Genomic DNA, 24,892 nt, shown 5'->3' with positions numbered 1-24,892 from the left:
GAACACTGGAGTGGGTTGCCATTTCCTTCTCCATGTTCTAGCCTAGTGGTGACTAAAAACAGTTTCTCATGCTCCACTCTAACTCTGGGCCAGATTATTTCTGAACTTGCCTTTGAGTTATTAAGGCTCATCACTCCAATAGTGGGCTTCCCAGGTGGCTCAGTAGTAAAGGAACTGCCTGCCTGCCAATGCAGGAGACGCAGGTTCACTCCCTGGGTTGATCCCTGGAAAAGGAAATGGAAGCCCACTGCTGTATTCTTGTCTGGAAAATCACATGGACAGAGAAGCCAGGTGGGCGACAATAAGAGGGTTGCAAAAGAGTCGGACACAACTTAGCTACTGAACAACAAACTTAATCATGGAGGTGGCAGTGATTACAGCCAAGCTTATGTGAAGATACTGAGGCTCAGAGTCATGCCAACTGAGAAATTCAACTGATGCACAAGGGCATCCCTCTTTCCTCTAAAGGAACCAGATGACCAATATTAACCTCTGGAAAGCTACTGGAATCTTCATCAGGACCGTTTCACTGACCAAAGGCTAGAGGTAGTAACACAGAATTATGACATGATAGACTCTGGGCTTTGGAAAACCTGGCTGGGTGGACCCAGGTGAATTACTGAAGGGAGTTGCAACATTAAGCTTACAATGGCAAGAAACACAGTCCACCCAAAGAGCTGGGGGCCACAGGGAGCTATGTTAAAAATTGATCCTGGGTCATTCCCCAGGAGTCTCCTCACTGGAGCGAACTCCCCTCACTGACCATGGCTCAGTTATGACATGACAACTTAGGAGCAGTGGAACAAACTGCGGGAGAAGCCTACAAAGGGACAAGGAACTGGACGGTCAGCCCTGGGATTTGGCTCATCTCAACCAGCTACCCAATAGCTGTGAGAAGTAGCCTGGACATGACTGTTCCAGATATCAAGGCTTTCAATGAACTTAGTATTCATTTGGAGAAACAAGGTTTAGATATCCATTCACTATCCCAGATTGGTCCTTGGATGGGCACAGAGGAATTCTCAGGCTCCACTTCAGAGTTAATGCATCAGAAACTCTGGGGGTAGGTCTTGTTCTCCACTGAACAAGCCTTACAGGGGATGCCAATATGTTGGAGTTTGGGGACCATTGTACTAGACTTGGGGGGCACCTGTGTACTTAAAAGGGCTTCCCAGGTGGCTCAGAATCCACCTTCAATGCAGAGACACTCCCCTGGGTTGGGAAGATCCCCTGGAGAAGGAAATGGCAACCACTCCAGTATTTTTGCCTGGAGAATCCCATGACAGAGAAGCTGGGTGGGCTATAGTCCATAGGGTGGCAAATGAGTCGGACACAAATGAAGCGACTTAGCATGCGTGCACAACTCAGCTCACATGCACATGAAACTTCTGCACTGGACTTGAAGGTGGGTAATTTCAACCATCCACCTTTCCACTTTCCCTCACATGCCCCACCCATTTGATCTGCAAAAGAACAAAGGGACACCAGATTGTTAGAGAAATACTGATTTTAATTCAACATAAGGTAAACTCTAGGCATCTGTCATCTTTCAGCCTAAAAATTAGCAAAACTGTTGAAACAAGGCACAATTTTTCCCCATACTTGTTACGTGGCTCCAGTTACAAAAAAAATTATGAAAATGTTTAAACAAAAATAGAAGTCTGAGATTTTTCTTTAAAAAGTGAATAAAAAAACCTCCCACAAAACCTGTCAACATTGTTCCTTATTCTACAAAATAGCACCAGTAAGAGTAAAAGGTGTTAAAAACCATTACGACAGCATTTCTGAAATGCAGCTTGTCTGACCTCCCATTCCCCCTAAAAAAAAAAAAGATTTATCGATTCACCTTGGAATAAAAAAGGACTTTAAAATCTCAGGAGGGAGGGAGGGTTGAGCTTTTATTGCAGTTTTCCCCCTGCAGTCTCTTAGAGAAGGGGAAAGTGCGAGGACTGTGCTTCTGCCCCTGGCTGAGAAGTTGGGGTGTCATACTGGGGACCTGTGCCTGCAGAATAGCCTGGAGGGGTGCGGGGTGGGTTGGGGGGAGGGCCTTATGTAAGCTTCCTCCTCCTCTCACATGGGTATAAAGGGGGAAGACAGTGAGAAGCCATACCTGTCTATACCAATATATGGCAGCTTATAACCCAGCCTACCCCTTCCTGAGTTTCCAGAGGGTTCTATTGCAGTCACTGGGAGGGATTTAGCTAAGGGTAGCCCTGCCCTCGGATTTATGGGAAAAACATAGCCCTGAATGTGATGATGATGTCATCCCTGCTGAAATCATCATCCTTGTGGAAAATACTCTAAATGGGCCAGAGATCCCAGCCCTTTACACTGAGGTGGGGGCGGGGGAAGAGGGATGGACGACGAGCCAGGGAAAACTCAAGACAGACATGGACATCATGTCCTCTTATGCTAGCCCTAGAAAAAAAAACATACTGGGCCCTTCAAAGGTCCCTTAGCTACCTGTCTACCGCTGCACTCCTGGAAACAAGGAGCTGCAGACATTTTAAAAAATTAAAGTCTTGCAGTAACTGTCTTGGGTGATTTTTCAGCGTCAACCTGAGTCTTGGAGAGCTGTCGGCACTGTGGTTTTGGTATCTTAGCTATCGTTTCTCTGAGCGGTAAACCCAGAAAGGAGAAAAAAAAAAAAAAAAAAAGCCATCTTACTACCTATTTCAAGTTTTAAAGTTTTAGGAGAAGATAAAACGAGCACCATGTCTGGCCGCTCCGAGCGGCCAGGTCTGTATTGTGCAGAAGGAGGTGGCACCTCGGGGTCCCCCGGCCAGGAAGGGGACAGGCAGCTCTGCTCCCAACGAGGTACTCGGCACGACCCCGCAAGCACAGCTGAGCTGGCAAGGGCAGAGCCAGGCTGCACCTCCTGGGTTGTGGCTCTGCCCACAGGCCCTGGTGCCTGGGGGACTATTCACAGGCAAAGTAGTCCTTCAGGGGGGCGAAGAGGTGTCGGATGACAGGCACGCTCCAGGACCTCCCAAGCAGCTTCTGACGGGCCAAGCGGCCCATGTTGGAGACGTCTGTGTAGTGTACAGGGAAGCCGAAGATCCTAGGGGCGGGGTACAGAGTGAAAAGACGGGGAGTCAGATGCGCCCCCACCAGCGTGCTTAGCGCCTCTGGGAGACTCCTGGCTGTGGCAGCCCATGTAGCTCTCTGCTCTTCCTGCCCTTTGACCCGTCCCTTCCGCCAGGCCTTCCCGTGAGCCCCCTTTTGACCCCCAAGGTCAAGTCCACCAGGTCTTCTGCTCACAGATGCCCGTCAGGAGGGCGTGGTCCCTCTTTTGAGGACCCCCCTTTTTTTGTGCACACCCCCACACTTGCACTGTAGTGTTGCCACATAGCTGATGCTCACTGGATTTTTCTTGTATGAATGACTGAATGAATGCCAAGATGGCCAGCCAGCCAGCAGACAAGTACCTATCTTCACATCACAAAAGGTGAGAAAGTTAAGCCACTGCCTTACTAAGGAATAGGGACACTCACAAAACAGAGCTTATTTCCAATCATCAGATGCTCAGGTAATTAACCATGAGTAAACTGAAGCATTCTGCATTTTCTTTCCCTCTTCAAAGCAAATTGCTGGATCAAGGCCCAAGCTGGACTTAAATGGCAGATGGCAACGAAATATACCAACAGCCTCCTGAGTGGAATTCTACCACAGAAGAGGTACAGGTCTGGAAAGAGGCTACAGATACACTGGACCTCACTCTTTCCCAGGTTTACAGTCATATACTACAAATTAAACCAAGAAATACATCCAGTTATAGAACTAAACTATCTGGAGTGAAAATACTCTATCAAAATAACCCTAAGACACTGCCAAAAATGTAGTGTTCACAACCCTTACTACAGTCTCATCACAATAACAAAATAAAACGAGGAAAAAAAAAAGTTAAATGCAGAACAGGAGAAATTAAATCAAAGAGTTGGTTCTTCAAAATGGATAAAGTTCCGACTTAGCCAAATAAATGGATAAGGGAACAAGCAACTCAGGAGGAATCCTGAGAAAGAAGCAACGGCTTGCTGGTAGAATTTCCTTTAGCTGGATCCTCATACATCCTAGCATCCCAGCATGTTAGGGCAGGCAAATGCCAGGGAAACACAGCCAGATGAGACAGATGTGCTGTCTCATGGCCTCAGGTTTCAGATTCCTCACCACCACAGCCCTTTGCCATTTCTGCTAGGAAATAAGCACCAACTGGAAAGGTTACTCCCAGCCCTGCTAATGTAGAAGGTCAGCAAGACTACGTGGAACACGCTGCTGGCTTTAACCATGGTTTCTACCCCTTTTCTCTCTGTCTGCTTGATTTCCCTTTCCATGAACATCCTTGCTCACCTTTCTAGCTCAGTGCACCACAAAACATCTTCTTTGCCATTCATGACAACAGGGAAAAGTTGGTTTTTCCCCTGTCTGATCGAGTTCGACTTGGTGGTTATTGTCTGTACTTTCTTTAACTGGAGAACAAAATGACATCATGGAGTGAGCACAGAATGAACGGTTCTGGGTCAAGGCTCAGAAGCACCTAGGGAAGGTGGAGGAGGGAGGGCAGGTGGGGGAGAGAGGGTGGCAGGGCCAGGCTCAGATAGGGAATGAGAAAAGGAGAGATGGAAGGACACACTGTGCTTCCCACAAAAGCCAAGAAGTTAATGAGCAGGAAGGACCAGCCTCAGAGAGAACAAAGAGATAAACAAAAAGTGACCATAAATGAGATCAGATGGGCGTCAAGGAAACAGTTACTGATCAAGCAAGATTAAGCAAAAGGAAAAGTTCCCGCAGATTATAGAGGATGGTCAAGCAGGGTTTGAATGAATGGAACTTAGCTTAATGGAAGCTTTGAAAATTAAGTTTCTGGAGATATTAATAGAATTATTTATGACTTAATAGCAGATTTTTTTTTCTTTGCAAAAGTGTACTCATTTCTCACTTGGGAGTCTCCATGGAGTGTGCATTCACAATAGGAAAGCCTAGTTGCCTTCTCTCCTTTTTGTTTATCAAGAACCTCTCCTACTCTGTATTGAAGATGGGATAGAACAACTGTGTGGGGAAGGAAGCCCAGCACCAGGGAGTCGTGTGGGGGGAGGACACCAAGGTCAAGTCCCATTGAAAGGTCACCGAGTGGTGGGCCAGGCACAGAGCACTGCTTACCTTTGCTGTCCTATTGAACTCCAGGCAGTCCTGCAGCTCGAGTTTATCATTCTTGGATGCTATCACAGGCCTGGGAACATCCAAAACCCGTTACTTTCTACCGCCTGGAAAAGGGCCTTGGCTCGGTGCCTCCCAGGGTGGGAGTGAGAGCCCAAGCTGCAAAATGTGCTCTGGCCGTAAACTTGCTACAGATAGATGATAAAAATGGCCCAGGCGTGAGCACAAGCCTGACTGTCAACTCAGGGACAGGCTAGCTGCTTGGGGCAGGGAGCCCTAGGTGCAGCAGTGAATGTCCCCCCTACCCAATGGTAACAGTAGTCAAAGCTCCTTCAATGAGAGCAGGAATGGTGAAGCATATGAGGGTCAGGAGACACCTCAGTCTCAGCCCCACTGCTCACTGACTGAATGAGTGACCCTGAGCAAACTCTGCCATCTCTGAGCCTCAGGAGCCTGGATGAAGTCTTTGTGGGTCTACTCACTACAAGTAGCACATCAAACCCATGATTTGGCGGCTTACTGCTGGAACACAGCCTCAGGAGGCTTTAACAGTGGGGCCCAGCTAAGGACAGTAGTTAAGTAGTTCACTTAAGGGCTACAATTCCCCTTGTAACTTTCACCATTGAAACCTGCAAATGCAGAGAGAGGCAAACAGATGCTTGACAAGGAGAATGGATAGAACTTTAGATACTGAAGTGGTTAAGCAGGTCCAAAGCAGAAAACTAGGAAGAGGTCTGAATGCACAGGTTGATGACCACCACAGCATCCCTGGGTAAGGAACTCAAGAGGCCAAAAACAAATCAGATGTCAGGTTGGACATGGTGTCCACAAGAGGAGCCACTGAACACAAAATACCGCACTGACCTCACCCCTCTCTCCATTCCCAACTCTTCCATGGACTAAGGGAGCTAAGGGTTCACAGCCCTGCCCTACATTCTGTTGATTCTAGGACTGAAATCTTAAAAACCAAGGTGTTTAGTCTAAGGGCTAGATTTGTTCTGTGACCTATGGTTGATGTTGTCACTGATCCTATAGATCCCAACTGTAGCAGCTCACTGTTCATCCCAACTCAAAGTTCTGCAAATCCCAGTATCTAGAATCTGACCCCTCTTTGCACAGGACGCCACGCTCACCGATTTTAGTGCATGTGGATGGTACTTCTTGGTACCGACACAAGCACAGAGCTGTCCTCCTCTGAAACACGTCTGAGCTGCCTCCCCACGTCTGTTCTCATAATAGTCTATTCTTCCACCAGAAATCCCAGAGAACAAGAAACACATCTCATGCACCAAAAAACTCACCTGAACTCCCTGAGCCAGAGTACATTTAACATGTTGCCTCATGTAATTTGGCCCATTTCACCCTCCTCTCCCTGAGTCCTAGAACACTGATTTTTGGACTGCGATCCCTGACCTTTTCACTCTGAACTTCATGCCTCTGGCTCCTCCTCTTCCAGTCCTGCTGGGATAAGAAGCCTCCCCATCAACTTTTCCAGTGCCTCCTCCAGCCCTGACCCTGAATTCATCTGTCTTCCCTGTGCCTACCTCACTGGCAGGGTCAGCCCTGTTAGAGCCAAGACTGGCACTGTCACTGGCAGCAGGGACTACAGCGTCTGGCAGAGTGAGAGCGAAGGAGTGGAATGAAGAAGCAGTTCCAGACCTGGACACTGCTCCATCTGACAGGCAGATTAGCCAAATGAAAATGTAATATACCCAATAGAAATTCCAAGCTATTCCAGTACCTTCTCACCTCTGTCCACACTTTGCGTACATGCCTAAGTTATGCTTCCAACACTTCCTTTTAAAGAATCTTTTTTTGTGAAGCTAATTCATTTGCAAGTCCTATCATCATCACACTTGGTATCTTAATTAGCAGATTGTTCTCCCTGAAGCTACATGAAAGAGATAATTAATCGTCAGTCATGCCACTTGCTTTTTGGCTTTCAACATGACAGGACTAATGAAAAGTTGGGTAAAGAACTCAGTTAAGAAAATCCAAAGAAGACAGACTTTGGGCTACTGATGGTTATCTCAGCTCAGCTCTGCCACCTGATTGGTTACCTCAGGCCTGGTCCAGGGATTATCACTTCATCCTGGAGGTAAGGAGACTGGGAAAGTTCATTTCCCAATGGACCACAACAGGGAAGTGGAGAAGCATCAATGTCCCTGGCTGCAACAAAGCCTGCTCCAGCACATAGTTACCAGGTTTAAACACCAGGCTCGTGGGCAGAGCAGGAGAAAAGTATATTGTGGAATCCTGGCCTGAGTCTCAGGCAGTTGCTATACAGCCTAACAGGCTTCAACAGTAACACTAAGGGTTGGTCTGAAGCAGAGGGTGAGGCCTTTCTTAGCAGAGCAGCTCTTTATACAAGGTTCCAATGTGTCTCTCTCCTAAGAGTTGGTGGTTATGGCTCATACCATTATATTTAACTTGGCTGTTACTGGTCCCACTGGGAGCCCCTTGTTACCTGTTCATCCCGGGCAGGTTGCCCCAGAAGTATCGGGCTCTGTGAGCAGCAGACACTTTGATGGCATCAATCATCACTGGGTTACACTGTGGGGAGAGAGCAGGGCAGCTGCTGGGAGCCCAGAGCAGAATGCAGGCAGCACTGGAGACATGGCTGTCCCTTTCTGTGGGGGAGGTAGGACTCCTGCCAGGCAAGGGACTGACCACCCCTCAAAGTCTGAAGGACCAAGCCTGTGTCTCTCTGCTAATGGTGCGGAAAGAGACCAGATCAGACTGGCTACTCTAAGAGGCGGTATTTCCTCGGCATGTCAGATCATTACAGAAGCTCTGGGTATGGGTGGTGAAGGCAGCTCAAAACTGAAATCCAGGAAAATGGATGCGGTCCTGGTTATGGAAATGCAGTGCTGGCAAAATCTGCCTTCTGTCACTGATTGGTCAATGCTCACAAGGCGTGAGGAATGGACCAACCAGTTCCAGAACCTCCCTAGCAGAGCAGAGGCTTTAAAGTCGGGGGGGAAGTAAGTGTATATGTGTGTGTGTGTGTGTGTGTGTGTGCTCAGTCTTGTCTGAATCTTTGTGGCCCCATGGACTGTAGCCTGCCAGGCTCCTCTGTACATGGAATTTTCCAGGCAAGAATACTGGAGTGGGTTGCCATTTCTTCAAGATCTCCCTGACCGAGGGATCAAAACCTCCTGCATTGGCAGGCAGATTCTTTACCACTAGCACAACCTGGGAAGCCCTTATATACACACATACATATATATACATATATAGCATTTACTACAATGCTTGATGCATACTAAGCAGTAGGTAATTATCTTGCTTATGATCCCTGAAGCAGAATTTCTGAGCATACAGGAGAAAAAATTTCTGGTAAAAATGTCTGGTCTGCTCTCATGGTGCCTCCAAAAGTATGCTAGTTTCATCATCTTGACTTCAGTGGGTTTGGAGTGAGGCGAGAGATCAAACATTTCCCACATTCTCTCAGAACTAGCCACGCCCTCCATGGGGAACCATCAATTCCAACCCTGGAAATAACCCTCACCCCAGTGCCAGCAGGGTCTTCCCATTTGTGTTATCCTGAGAATCAAGACTCCAGACATCCTCACCTCTAAAAACCGAGAGATGTCCCGCTTGTCGCCAACCTTCATGGCCACCACGTTCTCAAACATCCAGAAGAAAGGCCGGTCTTCACCCTCCTTGGGGCGAGTGTAATTCAGCAGGTGGTAGAACTCAAAGAAGAGCCGGCCTGTGCCCTCTGAGTCCACGAAAAGACAAGTGCAAAGCCAGATTCAACCCTTCAGCCCAGTGTTCCATAGTAAGAACAATGTATTCCCAAGGACTAGCTATGCTGATAACTCACTGTCCACTCTCCCTGCCACCCTCTAGACAGGCAACAGCAGCGTGAGACTCATTCTTATCTCTGGGAATTGAGGAGTCACAATGAGGCATGAACAAAGCCAACAAGTACAGCTGGCCAGAAGATAACAGTTCCTCCTCAGGGCACTCTTCCTATCCAGCAGTCAGGGGACATAGGGTCTCTTGGGGTCTATGTGAGAAGGGATGCTCACCATACAGGCCTTTCCTGGCAGGGTTCACATTGGAGAGATCATTGCACGGGCTTCCACCAATCACCAAGTCAAATGGGCCCCATTCTTCAATCTGCAGAAGAAAAACAGTCAGGGCTGGGGCTGGGGATGGAGTGATGAACAGCCTGCATTCCAGGTAACTAGCTACAAGAAAACCCACTTCCAAGTCTTGCTTGGTCATTTAAATTTCCTAACTTCCACTTTTGACCCAAGAAATCCAAAAGCTCAGGCTTCTCTGAGATTGATTTACATCTGAAGGATTTTCAAGTTGTAACCAAAGCTGCTCTTCTGCCACAACCCTGGGCAGGTAGGCGGTGACCAGTTGGTTGGAAGGATGTGTGGGGTTCAGGGAGAAGAGGAACGGGGTCTTTCCCTCACATTTTTCTTTGTGATGTTCCTGACGTCATTCACATATTTGATGTTGCCCTCATGCTTAACGGTGCCAACGGCAATGGACTCTTCACACACTTCAGAGGCCACGTATTTCTCCACTTTGATGCCAAGTTCTTTGAGGACCAAGTACCCTATTGCGTGGGGGGTTGTCAAGGGGGAGAGAAAATGAGTCAGGATTGTCCTGCCCAGGGCCCAACCTTCCAGTGATTGTCTGGAAGCCATCTCCAGACAATCTTCAGAACGCAGACCAGAGACAGAAAGATCATGGCAGTCCTCAAGGGAACCCGTGCTGACAGCAATGAAACTGGGCTCCCCAGACCCTCTGCTGTGTCCACTGGCAGTTATGTACTAAAAGTGACTGGCGCATAGCCAAATGCAAGGCAAAGCCTCAAATCTGGCGAGCTATAGTGGGAATAAGCCATTGTACAAACACAAATAGGTCTTTAGAACCTATTTTCCCCAAACGGAGGGGAAAACAAGCCACTGGTGAAGACCTGGGAGTCTTTTAACGCTGTCAGTATTTTAGGCAGGGGGCCACTGGTGAACAAAAGTACATATTGATACAAGTGATGCTAGATGCACAGCAACTGATTCCCACTGCTTCCTACTCTGGTAAAAGGGAAATCTTCCTAACAATATATTATACGGCACTTCTGAGAAATGTATCAGGCAAAGCCCCCAGAGGCAACACATGTTGGCTATGCTAATTCTACACATGGGAAACCTGGGGGAAATGGGAAGGTATCAAGACTCAAGATACTGGGAGATGAGTTCAGAATTAATCTCCAATATATCTATGATATGAAACAGAAAATAACTTCCCAAGATTCCTTAAACATAATAAAAAATAAAATCCATGCCTTTAAAGGAGGACCAGTTGGGTGAAATGATAGAGAGGTTCAAGGAGAGAAACAAGGAACCAATGGATTTCTCAGAACAGGTGACCAATGGGTAATCCCAGGAGTCTTTCCTAACACTGAAATCAGATATCTGAAGCAGGTAAACACCTCTAGGTGAACTCTAAACTCACCTGTTGCAATTCCATCAAACAGTGACAAGACTCGAATAGGCCGCCTTCGGTTTGCAGGAATCGCAGGGTATAACTTGGGGGCTTCCTGCCAGGTTAATAAAAAAAACAGAGGTCATAGAGGTGGAGATGCGGAGGTGGGGCTGGCCTTTCTGCAGGGCTACAGGCCATGTGTTTTAACCTTTCTGAGCTGGGATGCCCTGAGGAGCTTCAGCACAGATGACCCTTCTACCCTTAGGGCATGGAGACTTTGACACTGCTCCAGACATGTGATCCTCCATGAGCCACAGCATGCAGCCCAGGAAAAGCCACTTTCTGCCAGACCTGAGAGTAAGTCTGAGGCTTCCCTCCCCGCTGCAGTTCTACTAAAACTAAGACTGGGTCGATTCCATCTTATTTCTTCAGCAGGCCCTTGAAAACCCAAGCCAAGGGATGAACCCCAGAGCCGCCTCTGGAGGGATGAACCCCAGAGCCGCCTGGGAACTGTACCCGGGACCATTAGCCAGGTCTCCAGCCTGAGCTCTCAGATGCTCCTTTGGACAGCGGAGCTTTGTTTGACAGACTGGGGCGGACGCCAGGCTTACGTATTCGAGCCCAGGGTCGCTGGTGAAGAAGGCCTGCAGACGCACACTCCAGTCCTTGCGGCGCCGCAGGACGCCATGGCAACGCTGCGGGAGACACATGTAGCAACTCCAGGGCTCCTGCAGCTTGGCCTCCGCCGCTGTGCCCGCGCCCACCAGCACCTCCAGACACTCCACACAGAAGCACCTGTGCCAGGCAGCGGGGACGAGGGTGCCTGTCATCCGATGGCTCTCCTGCAAACCCACCCTCCCCGTGGAGATGGCTCGTGCTGGCTGAAACCTTCTCAGGCCCCTAACTGCCCTCCCCATGGGCAGGAAGGCCTGTGTCCTTCTTGGGGACCCATGCCATCCCCAGAATTGGCTGAGCTCTGGGGTTGATGCAGAGTCATGCCAAGCCTGTCCCTACATCCTAGTTCTACTGTTGGGATGCACAAGCACTTCAAGGACAGGACCCCACAGAATAATCCTGCCTCCGGGTCCTGGCTCCAGGTTAGCGAGGCGCTGGTCCCCAGGCCTGGATCCCAGTGGGGGAGCTCTGTGGCTCACCGGCAGCAGCTAGTGTTGCTACATAGGAGTAGCTCGCGGCCCTCGCAGCACACGGTACAGTAGGACTGGTAGCCGTCATCATCGTACATGTAGAAGAGCTCAAGGAAGCGGTCCTGGCAGCCAGAGAGAAACACCTGTGAAATCGGAAACTGGGGACAGCCAGCCAAGCCTGGCTGGCTCGTCTGCCCTCGGACGCAGCCACACAACAGTGGCTTGGTGACCTGGCGGCTTGGTGCTCTTTACAGGGACAACTGGCCAGGTCTGCAGGCCAGCACCCCTGGGAGGGAAGGGTAGGGAGATCAGCTCCCCTAGAACCTTTCCTGCTGCCTACACTCGGGAGGCTTTTCCTGAGTAAGTGTGGGAAGTCACAGAGCAGGCAAGGGGCAGGCAAGTTCAGGGTGGGGATTGGACTTACCCGGCATGTCTGGCAGAGCCCACCCTCAAAGAGAGGATGGAAGGACACGGGGTTTTTCCTACCACAGGACAAACAGCTATCTGTAAGAAAGACAAGGTCGCTGCTAAAGCCTTGGGTCTCACTGCGCTTTACTCCATGCTAGGATTATGCAATGATTTGTCTCTGGAACCATCCTTGATCCCACATGGAGAGGGCTAAATCAACAGCTCCAAGCAGAAGGTCTGACAAGACAGGCAAAGGATCGGCCCAGAAGGAAGACGCAGGGGGCGGGGGTGGGGGGGGGGGGTACCTAGGTGTGCTGGGGGGCAAAGAACAAGTAGCTGCACCAGCAGAGGCATATGCTTGGAGAGTCTGGTATGAAAATCTTCACAGACTGGGACTTCAATTTGTGGTCATGCCAATTTGCCCATTGTCCTAGGATAGGACTTGACTGTGACCAATCTTACACACAGCCTATAATCTGTGATTTCAAGAGCCAGGGTCCTTTTCCTATTAGGCTTTCCTGCCTCCTGTCCCATCAGCGGGTCTTACAGATCTGACCAAGTGGGCCAGGCCTATCAAATACCAAGCATCCTCACCCCACGCCAGTCCAGGAAGCAGACAGATAGCTGAAGGAGTCTTGAGGGCTAGGGAAGATCATGGGTCTGCGTCCTAAGGATTGTCAGGGTCTGCTCCAAACGTGGACTCCCTGGGTCAGCAACTGTGGTTTTCTGACCCTGAAGTGACTAACCATTTCATATGTTGACTAAAGGACATGGGGGCTGAGGATGCAACAGATAGCCTTCCTCACACATTCCGAGATCCATTAGAAGTATACTGGGTTCCCAGCCAGGGCAAAGGAACCAGAGCTGGTTTGAGAATGACAGTCTTCCACCTCTGAGCCAGTTGCAGTGCTTATACAGGGGGCTCAAGAGGCCACAGATTGTGGTTTCAGGTTTGTGCCTCTCCTGGCCCAAGTGTCATTTCCTTCCTGTCCCCAAACATCCTTCGTGAATCATCCTCTGTGAAAATCGGGCAACTCACTCTAAGTAGCACCTGAGTAAGGTAGGTGTCTACACCTCACCCCAAGGTCAAGGCTCAGGGTTAACTTCTGCAGGGCAGGGCAGACCAGCAGCACGGGAGCACTAGCTGGGAGCAGCACTGAGGAAGGGAAGCCAGCAAGGGAGAGGGCGTTACCTTCCAGATTGCCTTTGTTGCTGGCAACATCCGAAGCCATTTGTTCTGTTAAGAAAAGACAAGGTAAGGTCAGAGAGCCTTGTGCGGGCTGTTCCTCCCGACCTGCCCACAACCAACTGAGGTTGGATGGACCCCCAGCCTCCCGCCCCACAGTCACCTCTACTCTGGTCCTCCTCTGCTCGGTCTTTGCCGTTGTTATAACAATTTGTCTTGAGGCGCTTGGGTGGGGGGCAGTAGTCAGAGGTGGCTGAGTCATCAGCTGTGCGTCTCCGCGTCTTATTCTCTGTGAAAGGTGAGGAGAATGCAGTCGTGGCTGGGCGGGAGGAGGTGCTGGGAGCAAATGTGCTAGCTGCACCCGGCTGTGACCCGCTGGGTGTCACATGGCCCCTCTATGGACAACTTGGATGAGTTATCTGAAACTCACGTGCCTAACCAATGTACAGGACCTTAAGCAGCTATAGGTGCAAAATACCTCCTCTAGATCCAGCACAAGGGAAATAAAAACAGCTCAGTCTACAGATGTAACCGACTCTGCCCAAGATCTCTAATAAGCTGAAAGCCACAGGTAGCTACCGAAAACTGGCAATTTCACCAGTGTGGCTGAGGGACTGGGTTTTAATTGAATTCTGATGCAAATTTTAAAATTTTTGATAGATTCCATTAACTAGTCCATTTGGAACAAGTTGAACATTGGTGAAAACACAGATCAACTGTTTGTAATGAAAACTCAAGTGAACCAATTGAGATGTTCTAAGACACTTAATAAGTTATGGAAAATAGACTGATTTTTTATACTAAATGCTGGAAACAGATTAAGTGTATGATCAATATTAATTTCACTTTAAGCTTTTTGAGGTGGCTACTAGTTTTATTTCTATAAATTCTATTTTTTATTCAATCTACACAGCATAATCTATTAAGGGACATGGTTTAATTTGACTCTGTCCCTAGGAGAGAAAATTACACAGCCATTAATATCATAAGGACACTTCAGTGAAAAAATGACATTTAACAGTGCTTATAAAATAAATATTGAAAAATGAAGGGAAAGCAGGAATCCAACCAGTGTATAGAAAGAGCTGGAAGGAGGTGCACACCCAACCATAGTCACCTGGAAGGCAGTTGTGAGGGTTGGAGTGAAGGGGGAGGTAAAGAGTTCAGGGTGACTTTTTAAACAGATTTGATTATTTTCGGAGTACTTTATGTGCAAACAGATTGAAAGAAAGTGCAGAGAAAAGAGTGCATAGTCAAAAGATGGTGAAGGAATACCGTGTTTCCTGGCTTCTAAGTTCCTACTGCCTGTACGACGAACCTTCGACTTATTAACCACTTTTTGGGGGGGGAGGGACAAAACAGAACAGAGAACACTGCGTTAAATGGAAGGATGAGAAGACATATCCTGGATTTCTGGAGCGACAACAGGAAAGTAGCTGTCTAAATATGGAGGCACTGCGATATTGGTCAACATGAGGATAGATGGTGCCCCTTCCTAAAGGGAGGTGACCTAGATTTGGGGTGTTTAGTTTTCTCCAATATGCAGAGCTTAATTTTTTCCCCTTAAAAAAAATAAAATAAGGTGATAGTGAACATTCCACCTTGAGTCTGTTTACTGAAGCTTTCAGAACAGATTCAATCTTTATTTGTTATTTGTACTTGACTGTTTAGCAGGAAAAGTGGCCAGTGAAACTAGAAATGTTGGGTTGTTTGGGGGGAAAAAACTAACTAGCCAGCCAGAGATATCTGACTGCTGGAAAGCCGGGGTGAGGTGAGAGGCAGCAGGCATGACTGCACCGCCCGAGGGTGCTCTCACCAGCAGTGGCAGGGGTGCGCCACAAGGACTCACTCTTACCTGGTTGCTGCTTGGTGGGTTTGAGACCCTCAACCCCGGTGGGCTTAAAGCCTCCATGGGCCCACTCCAACATGGGCTTCAGCTGATCCTCCAGTGAGTCTCCAGGGCTGCTGGTGAATGTCTTGCCAGCCCGGATTCTGGCTTTCTGCCGAGATAGAGATAGAATCTGATAAATAGGAGGGGTGGGTATTTGCCTGGCTTGCCCCACCCAGGCCTCCCCTTGCTGGGGCCTCATTCCCCTTCACTCTGGGCCCTTTCATAGTCAGACAGCTGTCCTGAGCTGTGGTATGTGACAGGGAGGGAGGAGCAGGGACAGTGTCCCCGCAGAGGCACCAAACATGATCTCTTCCCTGTAGAGAACTGGATGGTCAGCTCAGAGTTAGCTGGGCCACTCTTCGCTACAGGAGAAGTATCAGTCAGCGTTGGCTCATGGTCTCTGAGAAAGCTCCAAGTTATTAATGAAGGTGTGGAGGTGAAGCCTTAATGGTGTCTAATTAAGCCTAGTGCTTGGTCTCACCCATGCTGGACAGATGACTCTGATGACTGCAAATCCAAGTGAAGGTAGAGGAAAGGCAGAGCCTGACGGGTCCCACGGACAAAGGGAGGAAGCAGCTGACCTCAGCAGCTGCATAGTCTTGGCCTTTTGAACCACAAGCTCTGAAAAAGCTTGCTCACTAATGCTGATATCAGACAGACACCAGTGGGACACAGGGGCAGCGCTGGGAAATTATGGACAGTCTCAAACCCCTTCCCTTCTCAGCATAGCCCACTAGACCGCTGTCTTTTAACCTCCTCCCCCTTGGCTGCCCAGGTCCCCTCCAAGTCATTCTTGGCCACACTGTGGATTGAGTTGGCTTTCTGTATGTTTCTTGCTTTAATCCCATTCTTGGGGCCAGACCAGCCACCCACTGCCAAGTTACCTCCAGAGCATGGTACATGGCCTTCCTGTAAGAGACCAGCTTATTGAAGGTCGCCAGGTTAAAGTGCTGGCTGAACAATCCCAATGCCACCAACTTATCTGCTGGAATCTAGAAGAGAAAGTTGTCATCAACGTCTACCCACAGCACGTATCTGGGGTGCCCTGGGTTTCTCTTGAGTTTATCTCTGGGGATCAAGTTTACAGATATTTTAAGAGCAAATGACCTAAATAGTCCCTGGTGTGGCCCCCTTGAAGATCAGTTTTACTATTTGCCATGGATGCTCCAACTTTCAAAGGGTTTGGCACATGTGTTTACCTCCTTCCTAAGCATGACAAATAGCTATGATTACTATTTACTATTTATTTCAGCCATTTATTAATTGAGCTAAGGGATGGGATTAGAAAATAGTACCTGGCACAGAGTTAAGCTCTTTTTAGTAATTATGATTTGTTGATACATGAATTCCACTGGGGTTAATGATCTAGAAGTCTCATTCCCACGTCCCCAGGTCATGCATGAACCATTCAGGTTGCCAATGATGAGATGAAACTGGGCATTCAGGTTTCAGAGCTCATTCTCCCCAGTGCTGGCACTCGTGATCACCTCTATTTACATTTCTAAGTCTGGTCACCCATAGGGGTGTCATCACCACTGATGAAAAGAAACTGGGGTTCAACAGCTGTGCATGGAAATGCAGGTGCCACCGCAAGGCCAAACTGTTTCAATACAGCCTACAGCCTAAGCAGGCCCCATACTGCAATCATCCTGTAATGCTAAGACAACAGCATCTTACTAGAATCAGATGCGGTTGTGCTAAGCACATTTTATGTCTCACTCGCCAAAGAAATTACAAACTTTCCATGTTTCTTTTCATTTCATTTCACAAGTCATTGCCCACATTCTTACAATTAGACGCTTCAGGGGGCGCACAGGCCCCAGATATTTGTCCTTTGGCTCCCCCTGCTGGCCAGGGAGGACTTCTACATGTGAACTCTCCCTATCAGGGAGACTTCAGGTCATACATACTATTGTTACCCTTTGAGAACAATGTTGCTAATGGGAAAGATCCAATGAGAAAACCAGAGTCTCAACTTACTAGCTGGTCCTTCATTCCCAGATCTGCCTCCATCCCTGCCAACCTGCGAACTTGTTCCTCACCTAACCCTCTGGACACACCTGAGGGATGAGCTAAAGACAACAGCACAGGAAGAGTATTGTTCATTGCATTTTAATCAAAACCTGGAGTCTAAGAAGATGTCTTCAAAGGTGGAAGAATCAAATCAACCTGATTCATCCCCAACATAGATTCTCAGTAAGAAAAATAAGCTTTAAATGGCTAATATCAATAATCAAGAAACGCTGAAATCTCCAAAGGACTTTCCCATAACTGTCACCAAGCAACTCTGGATTCATCTCTAAGCCCATCCAGGGATGCCCTGGTCCCCAGGGATATATGAGTCAGACACCCCCTTCCTATCTCTTTCAGGCTTCTCAAATGGGATACTTTGAGAGTATTTTCCCAAGTGGCCACCCTTGCCCCTCAGAACCTATACTGGTGACTGCCGCAGAGAAACAAACCAGAGGCCAATTTGTCAATGATCAGAGCTCTGAGCAGATGTGAGCCTCTGGACAGACGGAGTCACTGAGCCACATCCATCACAGAGTGCAGGCTGTTATGTTAAAGGACAACTGTGAAAGTAAGTGAAGGAAACCCTGGCTCTGTCCATCAGCCCGTTAAGTAAGGTCCATCTCACCCTGGACTCACCTCAGAGAACTTGCCATCACCAAACCACTGGACCCACCGCATACCAGCCATTGCCTGCCGCTTGGAGGTGGCCTTCCAGGACACCACCATGGCAGGCCACCAGGAGAAACCCTTGATCTTCCCCCATACAAGATCTCCTATTCCAAACTCTTTCCCATCCTGCAAGAAGAAAAACCACATGAACAAAATCACAATGAGACAGATTGGCTAGACTGAGGAAAAACCTTCCCTGTTCCACTGACCCTGACGGCAATTGCCTTAAGAGTCCAGCACAGGGCTTCCTGCAAGTGCAGGCAGAGTTCCTCAGGAAATTCCCTACCCCCTCCAACACTTCCTGGTTGAGAACTCAGAAGTGCCTGAAAATAAGGAGCAGAGGATGGGCAGGTTTTGTTGCATGACAAAAACATGGGTTTTTACAGACTGGACCTACAGTATGTCACCTGTAACATCTGACTTTGTATCTGGGAAACATGTTAAGCTGCAAACTAAAAAAAACCTGAAAACTCACAGAAGAATTGAGCAAAAATCCTGGATATTCCCAAAGGCCATCAAACGGGATAGTACAAGTCATTAAAATGCAAAAAGAAACATTTTGCACATAAAATACTTGCTACAACAAAAAAAGGGGAGATGCCCATGGAATCATGCAAGCTATTAAAACGTATAAGATCTACTCTGAAGTCATGTACTCAGAAAACAGATAGATTTCTATATGGTATGTGTACATACATAGGGAAATACATATATAGCAAAGACTGAGTGAAGCCAACAAGCTCAACTGGTTGATGATGAACAAAACTCAATGGATTAGATATGAAAGTGAGGTAACTTCAGTTCCTAAGGAAAAGAAGCCAATCAAAAACTGTTTATATATATATATATACACACACACATATACATGATGAATAGAATTATGAATTATCTATGCATATACATTTCTAAGCACAAAGATGTAATGTTCAGAAAAAATTAGGAGGCAAACTAATCTGGTGCCTGAGTTAATGTCAAGATAAGGATACAGGAAGGGTCACTCAACACATGGAAGACACACTTGGAGAATGAATCAATTATTGTGATGAAAGTGACAAGCCGTAAGTCACCTCTGGATAACTTTTCGCCGTACTCAGCCCTTCCCAGTAGTACCTGATACTCGGTGCTGTCTGCATCTCTGCCCTCTGCGTCCACCTGCGAGGTCTCCATGCTCTCCTGCTGGCTGTCCCGGGCCAGGCGCGTGTAGGGTGTACTGCTGCTCTGCGGAACCACATCCTCGTCTGTCAGGTCGATGGTGAGGTAGGGGCTGGCAGGGGATGGCCACGGCGTGCCTGCAGAGGATCCTGTCCGTCGCCTCAGGGACTGTGAACATAAGGACGCGTAGCATGGGCCACAGCAGACCGAGGCGGCGACCAGAGACAGAGGCGCCAGCAGAAGTGTAGCAGAGTGAAGACATAAGTTCATGGAACAGAGACCAACAGGGATAGTTTTCCATGAACAAGTACGTGTCCCTTAGGTGGGGAGAGAAACAACTTCCGGAAGAACAAGGACAGAATTAAGGACCAAGACAGGATAACAAGTGATGCCCAGAGAGGGCGTCCTGGTGCCTAGCCTTGCCGTAGGAGTTGAGAGTTGCTGGTACCCATGGGGTTGGCTCTAGAAGAGTCACTGAAGATACTAGGGAGACAAGACAGTTCTGAAATCAGTGGTTTGAGCTTATTCTGAGGAAGTGTAAGGACCTAGTCCACAGGAAATCCTTGCACTTCCCACCAGGGTTCCGTCTAGGGATTAGGCCAGGAGAGAAGTCATCAGGCTTAGGAAGAGCTTAGCCAGCTCCCAGGAGAGAAAGGAAAGGCAGGAACCTGAAAGGGAGAGGAGTGTGAAGAAAGGAAGCAGTTATATATATAGTAGCCACTTGGCATGGTGAGAGGGGCAGAGTTTCCAGTTAAGAGACTGGGCAGGAGCTAGGGATCTGAGCATCCGGGGAACCAACCCTGGTAGTTGAGAACTCCACGGGGGACTCGTCCACGTGGTTGCGGCCCTGCCGGCCTCGGGTGGAACGTAGGGAGGGCCTGTGCCTCTCCCGGCTGGAGGTACTGCTGTTATTTCGGGTTCGGACCTGGAAGCAAGAGCGGATAAGCACAAGGCCTTTGGTGAATGGAGGCTGGGGGCTCAGCCCGTGGGCCCAGAGGACTAGACTTGAGAGGCCGCCTCAGGCTACCAGGAGTGAAGGCGGTGGTTGAGTCGCTCTGGTCTGTTCACTTCCCACCCCTGAACACCCTAGTAAGTGGAATAAGGGGGCAGCGTGGCTGGCAGGGCTGCCTGACAATCCACAGCAGGTCCCACTTGGCCTGGTACAGCTGAAACTGGCACCTGCAAATTGAACTGACAAATAAAATCCACATTTATTCCCAGTCAAAGACTTATTTTCTGCAAGTATTATTACAATTGTTGCATTCTTCAAGACAGATGAGCACTCCCTTAGGCTTTCTTCTCAAAATGGCATGAACCTGAGTGTTGCAGACCGTGTTCAAATCCTGCACACAAGAGTTAAAGCTTAACCATGGGTAAACTACTGGCATTTTCTGTCATCTGTAAAAACAGGACGATACATCATGTGCTGGATAAGATTATCAATGGCACATGCCGTGGTCACCAAGTGTCAGTCTGCTTTCTAACAGCAGGCGGGTGACCATGAGCAATAACTGCCTTCCCATTTCCAGACTTTTTAGTCATAGAATCCACCTACAAAAGCAACTTGGTCCCAAAGGTAACTGCACCACAGTCATCCACCTGTAAACTATACGCCTGGGCACTTCTTAGAATACTCCCCAGAAAGGTAGAGAACTGCCATGTGAAAACCATCACCATCATAATTAATGCATTTGCTGTCATTTTCCAATTTCAGAACATTTGTTCAAAGTTCCTCAGGGAGATCCTAGACAAGGCTTTCAATGCAGGCATGTGTGTTTGAAGTGCCTCAGCTCAGGGGTAGACACTTACAGCTGGGCTTTCAGACCGAGTCCTGGTTTCCCGGAAGAGCTTTGGCATCACTGGAGTGTCGGAGCCATCCCCATCTTCTCCCTCGCCATCTCCATCACCCGTCAGGTCCTTTATAAGTGAAAAATTGTGAATTTTAGGTGTCGTATAACCGAAATAGTTTAAAAACGAAGAATCAATCATATTGAAAGCAATACTGGTCTGAGTGACTTTAAAGATCTGCAACCTCATTTTGTTCAAAAGATTTTATAGGTATGGGCACAAAAGGCTTCACGATGCCCTTTGCATTGACACCTTTTCTTTGGTTTTCTAATTCCACTGGGGTTTCTCCTGAATTCAAAAATCATGATTTCATGGTTAGACTAACTTGCTATGCCCAGCAGGGAGACCTGGTCAGTTTCCACAATTAACAGCATCTGGGAGAAACAGGCTTGAGGAAGATGCTTCCTGATACAATAACCAAGAAGACATGGCACCAGTCCTGGGTGAAGTACACGTCCCATGCTGCACACCAAACCCAACAAAAACTGAGCACAAGAGCCAGAGAGGTGGGGAGTGGTCCGATGTCTGGCCAGCGTGTGAAGAACTTGACTTTTCCCTTGCCAACTAAGGTATTGAGTGGATCCGTTCCTCTCTTTAAAACTAGTAGTGGTTCTTCCCTTATGGCACAACAGAGTTATAGTGAGAATCAAGTAATGCATGCTTGGCAAGGCAGGGCACAGAGGAAGTTCCAAGAGATCAGAATAGCTGTTCTGAGCCTCTGCTCCAGTGCTGTCCCTACCGGGTCCCCACAGCTCCCGATCCGCATTATCTGGGTGCCCACTGGTGGTCCTCCATGAGGACAAGACAAGCCGTACGAGGGAGAGTTTTCATTGTCTACAACTTTCAACCGTAACTTTGTTCCCAATGCCTGATACCGATCCTTTGAAAAAATTAACTGAATTAACAAAACTCTAATATGATTCATAGGAAAACAGAAGGCATAAATAGAGTCAGAAGTAAAGAAAAAACATGGAAAAGCTACAACTTGGAAAAAAGTAATCAAGTAGAAACCTTGCCATTGCCACATTGGTAAAAGATTTCAGTGATTATTGAAAATCCCCTAGTAAGGCAGGCACCTTCTTTCCAAAAGGAAAAAAATTCCCTGAGGCCACAGGGCCACACAATCTTGCTATCAAACCAGACACAGGTGTATTATAAGAAATAAAATCATACATTCATTTTACCCATGAATAGATGTTAAATTCCAAAATAGATCCAATTCAAAACATACCATGAGCAAGCTGGATTCCTTTCAGGGATAAAAAAAAATCTTGTTACAGTATAAATTTATCAGTCCAATTGATCATCCAGATTGAGAAAAACATTCATTTCAAAAACTCAGCATGTGACAGCAGCAAATGCCATTCTAAGTGAGGTTGTTCTAAGTCTTCTATGTACCTAGCAGTGTTGAAATTCCTCATTCAGCAAGTATTTGCTAGCCAACAGTTTAAGTGAGCCTCAGGTTCCCTACTTAATATGCAAACCATAGAGTTCCCCTGAATCCCAGAAACGTGACCACAGATCCAGTACCTGAGTATAACTTAGCAGGCTGGAGACCTCCCTCTTGGACAGTCGTGAGCTTGATCTGCGGCCTGGAAGAAAGAACCAGAGTCTGTTGTGAGGAAGGGGCTCTCCTGGTCTCCCTAAACCCACTGACAGCCCCGGGGGTTAACTCCTAGCCCTTGAACAGTTCCTTCCTATGCTGCCCAAATCAGTGGCCACTAATTCTACTAAAGGAGCAACCCAGTGCTCACATGTGGCTCCTCGCTGTTGTGTGAACAATGCAGAAAGAGAATACTTTCACCCTCTAGAAAGTTCTATGGGAAGGCGTAACTTGAAGAGTTCACTTGACAGCAGGATGAGACAATACAGGGGTTTCCAAACCAGCTGGGCCAGAAAATCTCAGCAGGGAGGATCCCAGGTGATGTGATCTGGGAGCAGCAGAGGGGAGGGGAAGAGAGAGAGGGTGGGAGACTGGCAGCAAGCCTGAGATGCTAGCTGCCTCTATTTCCTCCCAGAAAAATGACAGGCCACGCTGCAAGGGGAAAGGGGTGTCCCCCACAGAAGTGTCAAAGACCCCAGTCTACCTGTGCTGTGTCCACCCCCTTGTCTGGAACAGAAGGGCTCATTGGCTTGGGGTCACCTACTCTGTCCCAGCGGAGGTTTCAGGAGAACAGGCAGCAGCTCTTCCCTTCCCTGGGGCTTGGGCAGGGGTCGCCAGAGGCACAGGTCGTCACAGCCTGCCCTGAGCCTGCTCGGGGGCCGTGTCCCAGCTGTGGTCCACCATAACCACCCTCCCCACCCCTCCTCCCCACAGGCCACGCCACCTCTGCCACCTCTGCCACCTCGGATCTCAGGGGTGCTGATAGCCTCCAGGATTGGGGGCGAGGGCGCATCCTTGGAGTCAGAAGACTGGTCGCTGCAGCCCCCATTGGTGAGGATGGAGTCTTCCCTCCTGCTGGCGTCCTCCTCTCCGTTGAGTTGTCTGGTGTCTCCCTTCATTGTTTCCTGTGGGAAGGCCAGAGTGAGGAGGGTAGCAGAGATGCAAGGGTGGAAGGGGGTAGTGTGCCCCCAAACCTCTGCCAACGTAGCCAAGTCCTCAGGCCAAGAGAGGGCCTGTCAGTGGTTCTCAGGACCCCACCCAGGCCGCCCCCCAGAGCCTGCCCCCCTCACCAAACTCGGAGGCTCGGGACTTGGTTCCATGTGGCCACTCGACCCGAAGGCTCAGAAGCCAGCACCCAGGACAGAGGAGGGGGCTGGGCCGTGGTCTGAGGCTGAGGCTGCTCTGTGCAATTAGCCGGCCACTTCAAACAATGCCATCTAAGGCCGGCCTGCCTGCCGCCAGCCTTGGTCCCCTCTGCCCCTGGCGCGCTCTCCCTGGCCCAGTCTCTGCAGGGCCTCGGGAAGTCAGTGCATTATTTTCCCTCCTGACCCCTTTGTTTGCTCTCTCCCTTCCCCTCAATCTCCAGGTCCTCTTCCCACCGTCCCCTCCTCCCCCACAGAACAGCTTCTCTCCTCTCCATGGCAGCACAAGCCCCGCCCCATCACAACCTCGGGGGCCCATTGGTCTGCTGGCCTGTCGCTCACTCTCCTCCTCCCTTACCAGCTGGGGCTCAGAGTCCCAAGTTCCCAAGAAGGGAAGGGATGGAGGAGACACAGGGAGAAGGACTGGGACGGGTTATCCAGGAACATGTTCCCCATCTGCTCCAACCCCACCCCACCTCTGGGCCTTTGCCTCCCCACCCCTGCCCACCCTGGTAAGTGCATCATCACTAGGCTAAGCTAAGCATCATCACTAAGCTAAGACCAGCTTCAGTCAGGTCTTCAGGCATGCATTGGAGGGCTGTGCGACCTTTGACCTGACCCTACTGCCTGCAACCTGTTGGCCTCAAGAACATGCACCTTGCTCTCATTTATTCCTCTTAATGTGATTGTGGGCCCATTTTATAGAACAGGTAAACTGACCCACAGACCTGGTCAGTCTTCAACATCAAAAATAAAAACCTCACATGTAAGAGGAAGGGTGAAGCCCCAAATGGAGGTGAAGTATTTGGTGCCACAGCCTCCTGGTCCTGGAACCCTGCTTGTGAAGTTTCCCCAGCTAACAGCTGCCTATGGGCACTGAGCACTCCTGGCCTGTATTCCCTATCATGGAGACAGACTCACCACATAGTACCCAATGACCCAAGCAAGCCTCCCAGGGTACCTTCTAGAACCGTCATCTAGGATACAGGGCTGTGAGCGGCAGTGGGGATGCTGCCAGCACACCCACCAGGGGGCGCTGTGGGGCTCACTGATGAACTTCTCAGCGCCCCCGGGTGGATATGCAATGTCCTGGCAATGGCACCCCACTCCAGTCCTCTTGCCTGGAAAATCCCATGGATGGAGGAGCCTGGTAGGCTGCAGTCCATGGGGTCGATACAAGTCAGACACGACTGAGCGACTTCACTTTCCCTTTTCATTTTCATGCATTGGAGA

General features: G+C 48.9%; 1 protein-coding gene across 3 annotated transcripts in view; it reads right to left on the bottom strand.

The window, feature by feature from the left end:
- Positions 1-1,547: 1,547 nt before the first annotated feature.
- The window catches only part of DNMT3B (DNA methyltransferase 3 beta), a 34,267-nt gene continuing 10,922 nt past the window's right edge, over positions 1,548-24,892 (bottom strand). Inside the window, exons 2-22 of one of the 3 annotated variants that reach the window (XM_065919751.1) lie at positions 23,242-23,422; positions 22,445-22,506; positions 20,876-20,983; positions 19,866-19,991; positions 19,025-19,234; positions 17,882-18,040; positions 16,117-16,224; positions 15,197-15,341; positions 13,505-13,630; positions 13,348-13,392; positions 12,172-12,251; positions 11,757-11,869; positions 11,214-11,397; positions 10,633-10,717; positions 9,588-9,733; positions 9,192-9,282; positions 8,730-8,878; positions 7,622-7,707; positions 5,158-5,227; positions 4,348-4,466; positions 1,548-3,061 (exon numbers count right to left, since the gene is read on the bottom strand). In XM_065919751.1, coding sequence (XP_065775823.1) covers positions 2,920-3,061; positions 4,348-4,466; positions 5,158-5,227; positions 7,622-7,707; positions 8,730-8,878; positions 9,192-9,282; positions 9,588-9,733; positions 10,633-10,717; positions 11,214-11,397; positions 11,757-11,869; positions 12,172-12,251; positions 13,348-13,392; positions 13,505-13,630; positions 15,197-15,341; positions 16,117-16,224; positions 17,882-18,040; positions 19,025-19,234; positions 19,866-19,991; positions 20,876-20,983; positions 22,445-22,506; positions 23,242-23,416 — 2,529 coding nt within the window. In that variant the 5' untranslated portion in view covers positions 23,417-23,422 and the 3' untranslated portion in view covers positions 1,548-2,919. Of the gene's footprint in view, positions 3,062-4,347; positions 5,228-7,621; positions 7,708-8,729; positions 8,879-9,191; positions 9,283-9,587; positions 9,734-10,632; positions 10,718-11,213; positions 11,398-11,756; positions 11,870-12,171; positions 12,252-13,347; positions 13,393-13,504; positions 13,631-15,196; positions 15,342-16,116; positions 16,225-17,881; positions 18,041-19,024; positions 19,235-19,865; positions 19,992-20,875; positions 20,984-22,444; positions 22,507-22,668; positions 22,789-23,241; positions 23,423-24,892 lie in introns of those variants that run through there. The other 2 variants (XM_065919748.1, XM_065919749.1) reach the window with 2 other exon arrangements.

Source organism: Muntiacus reevesi, chromosome 2, assembly GCF_963930625.1.
Source record: "Muntiacus reevesi chromosome 2, mMunRee1.1, whole genome shotgun sequence".
In the NCBI taxonomy this organism is placed as follows: domain Eukaryota; kingdom Metazoa; phylum Chordata; class Mammalia; order Artiodactyla; family Cervidae; genus Muntiacus; species Muntiacus reevesi.
Note: the sequence above shows the minus strand (reverse complement) of the source record. Positions and strands in the feature narration are given on the sequence as shown.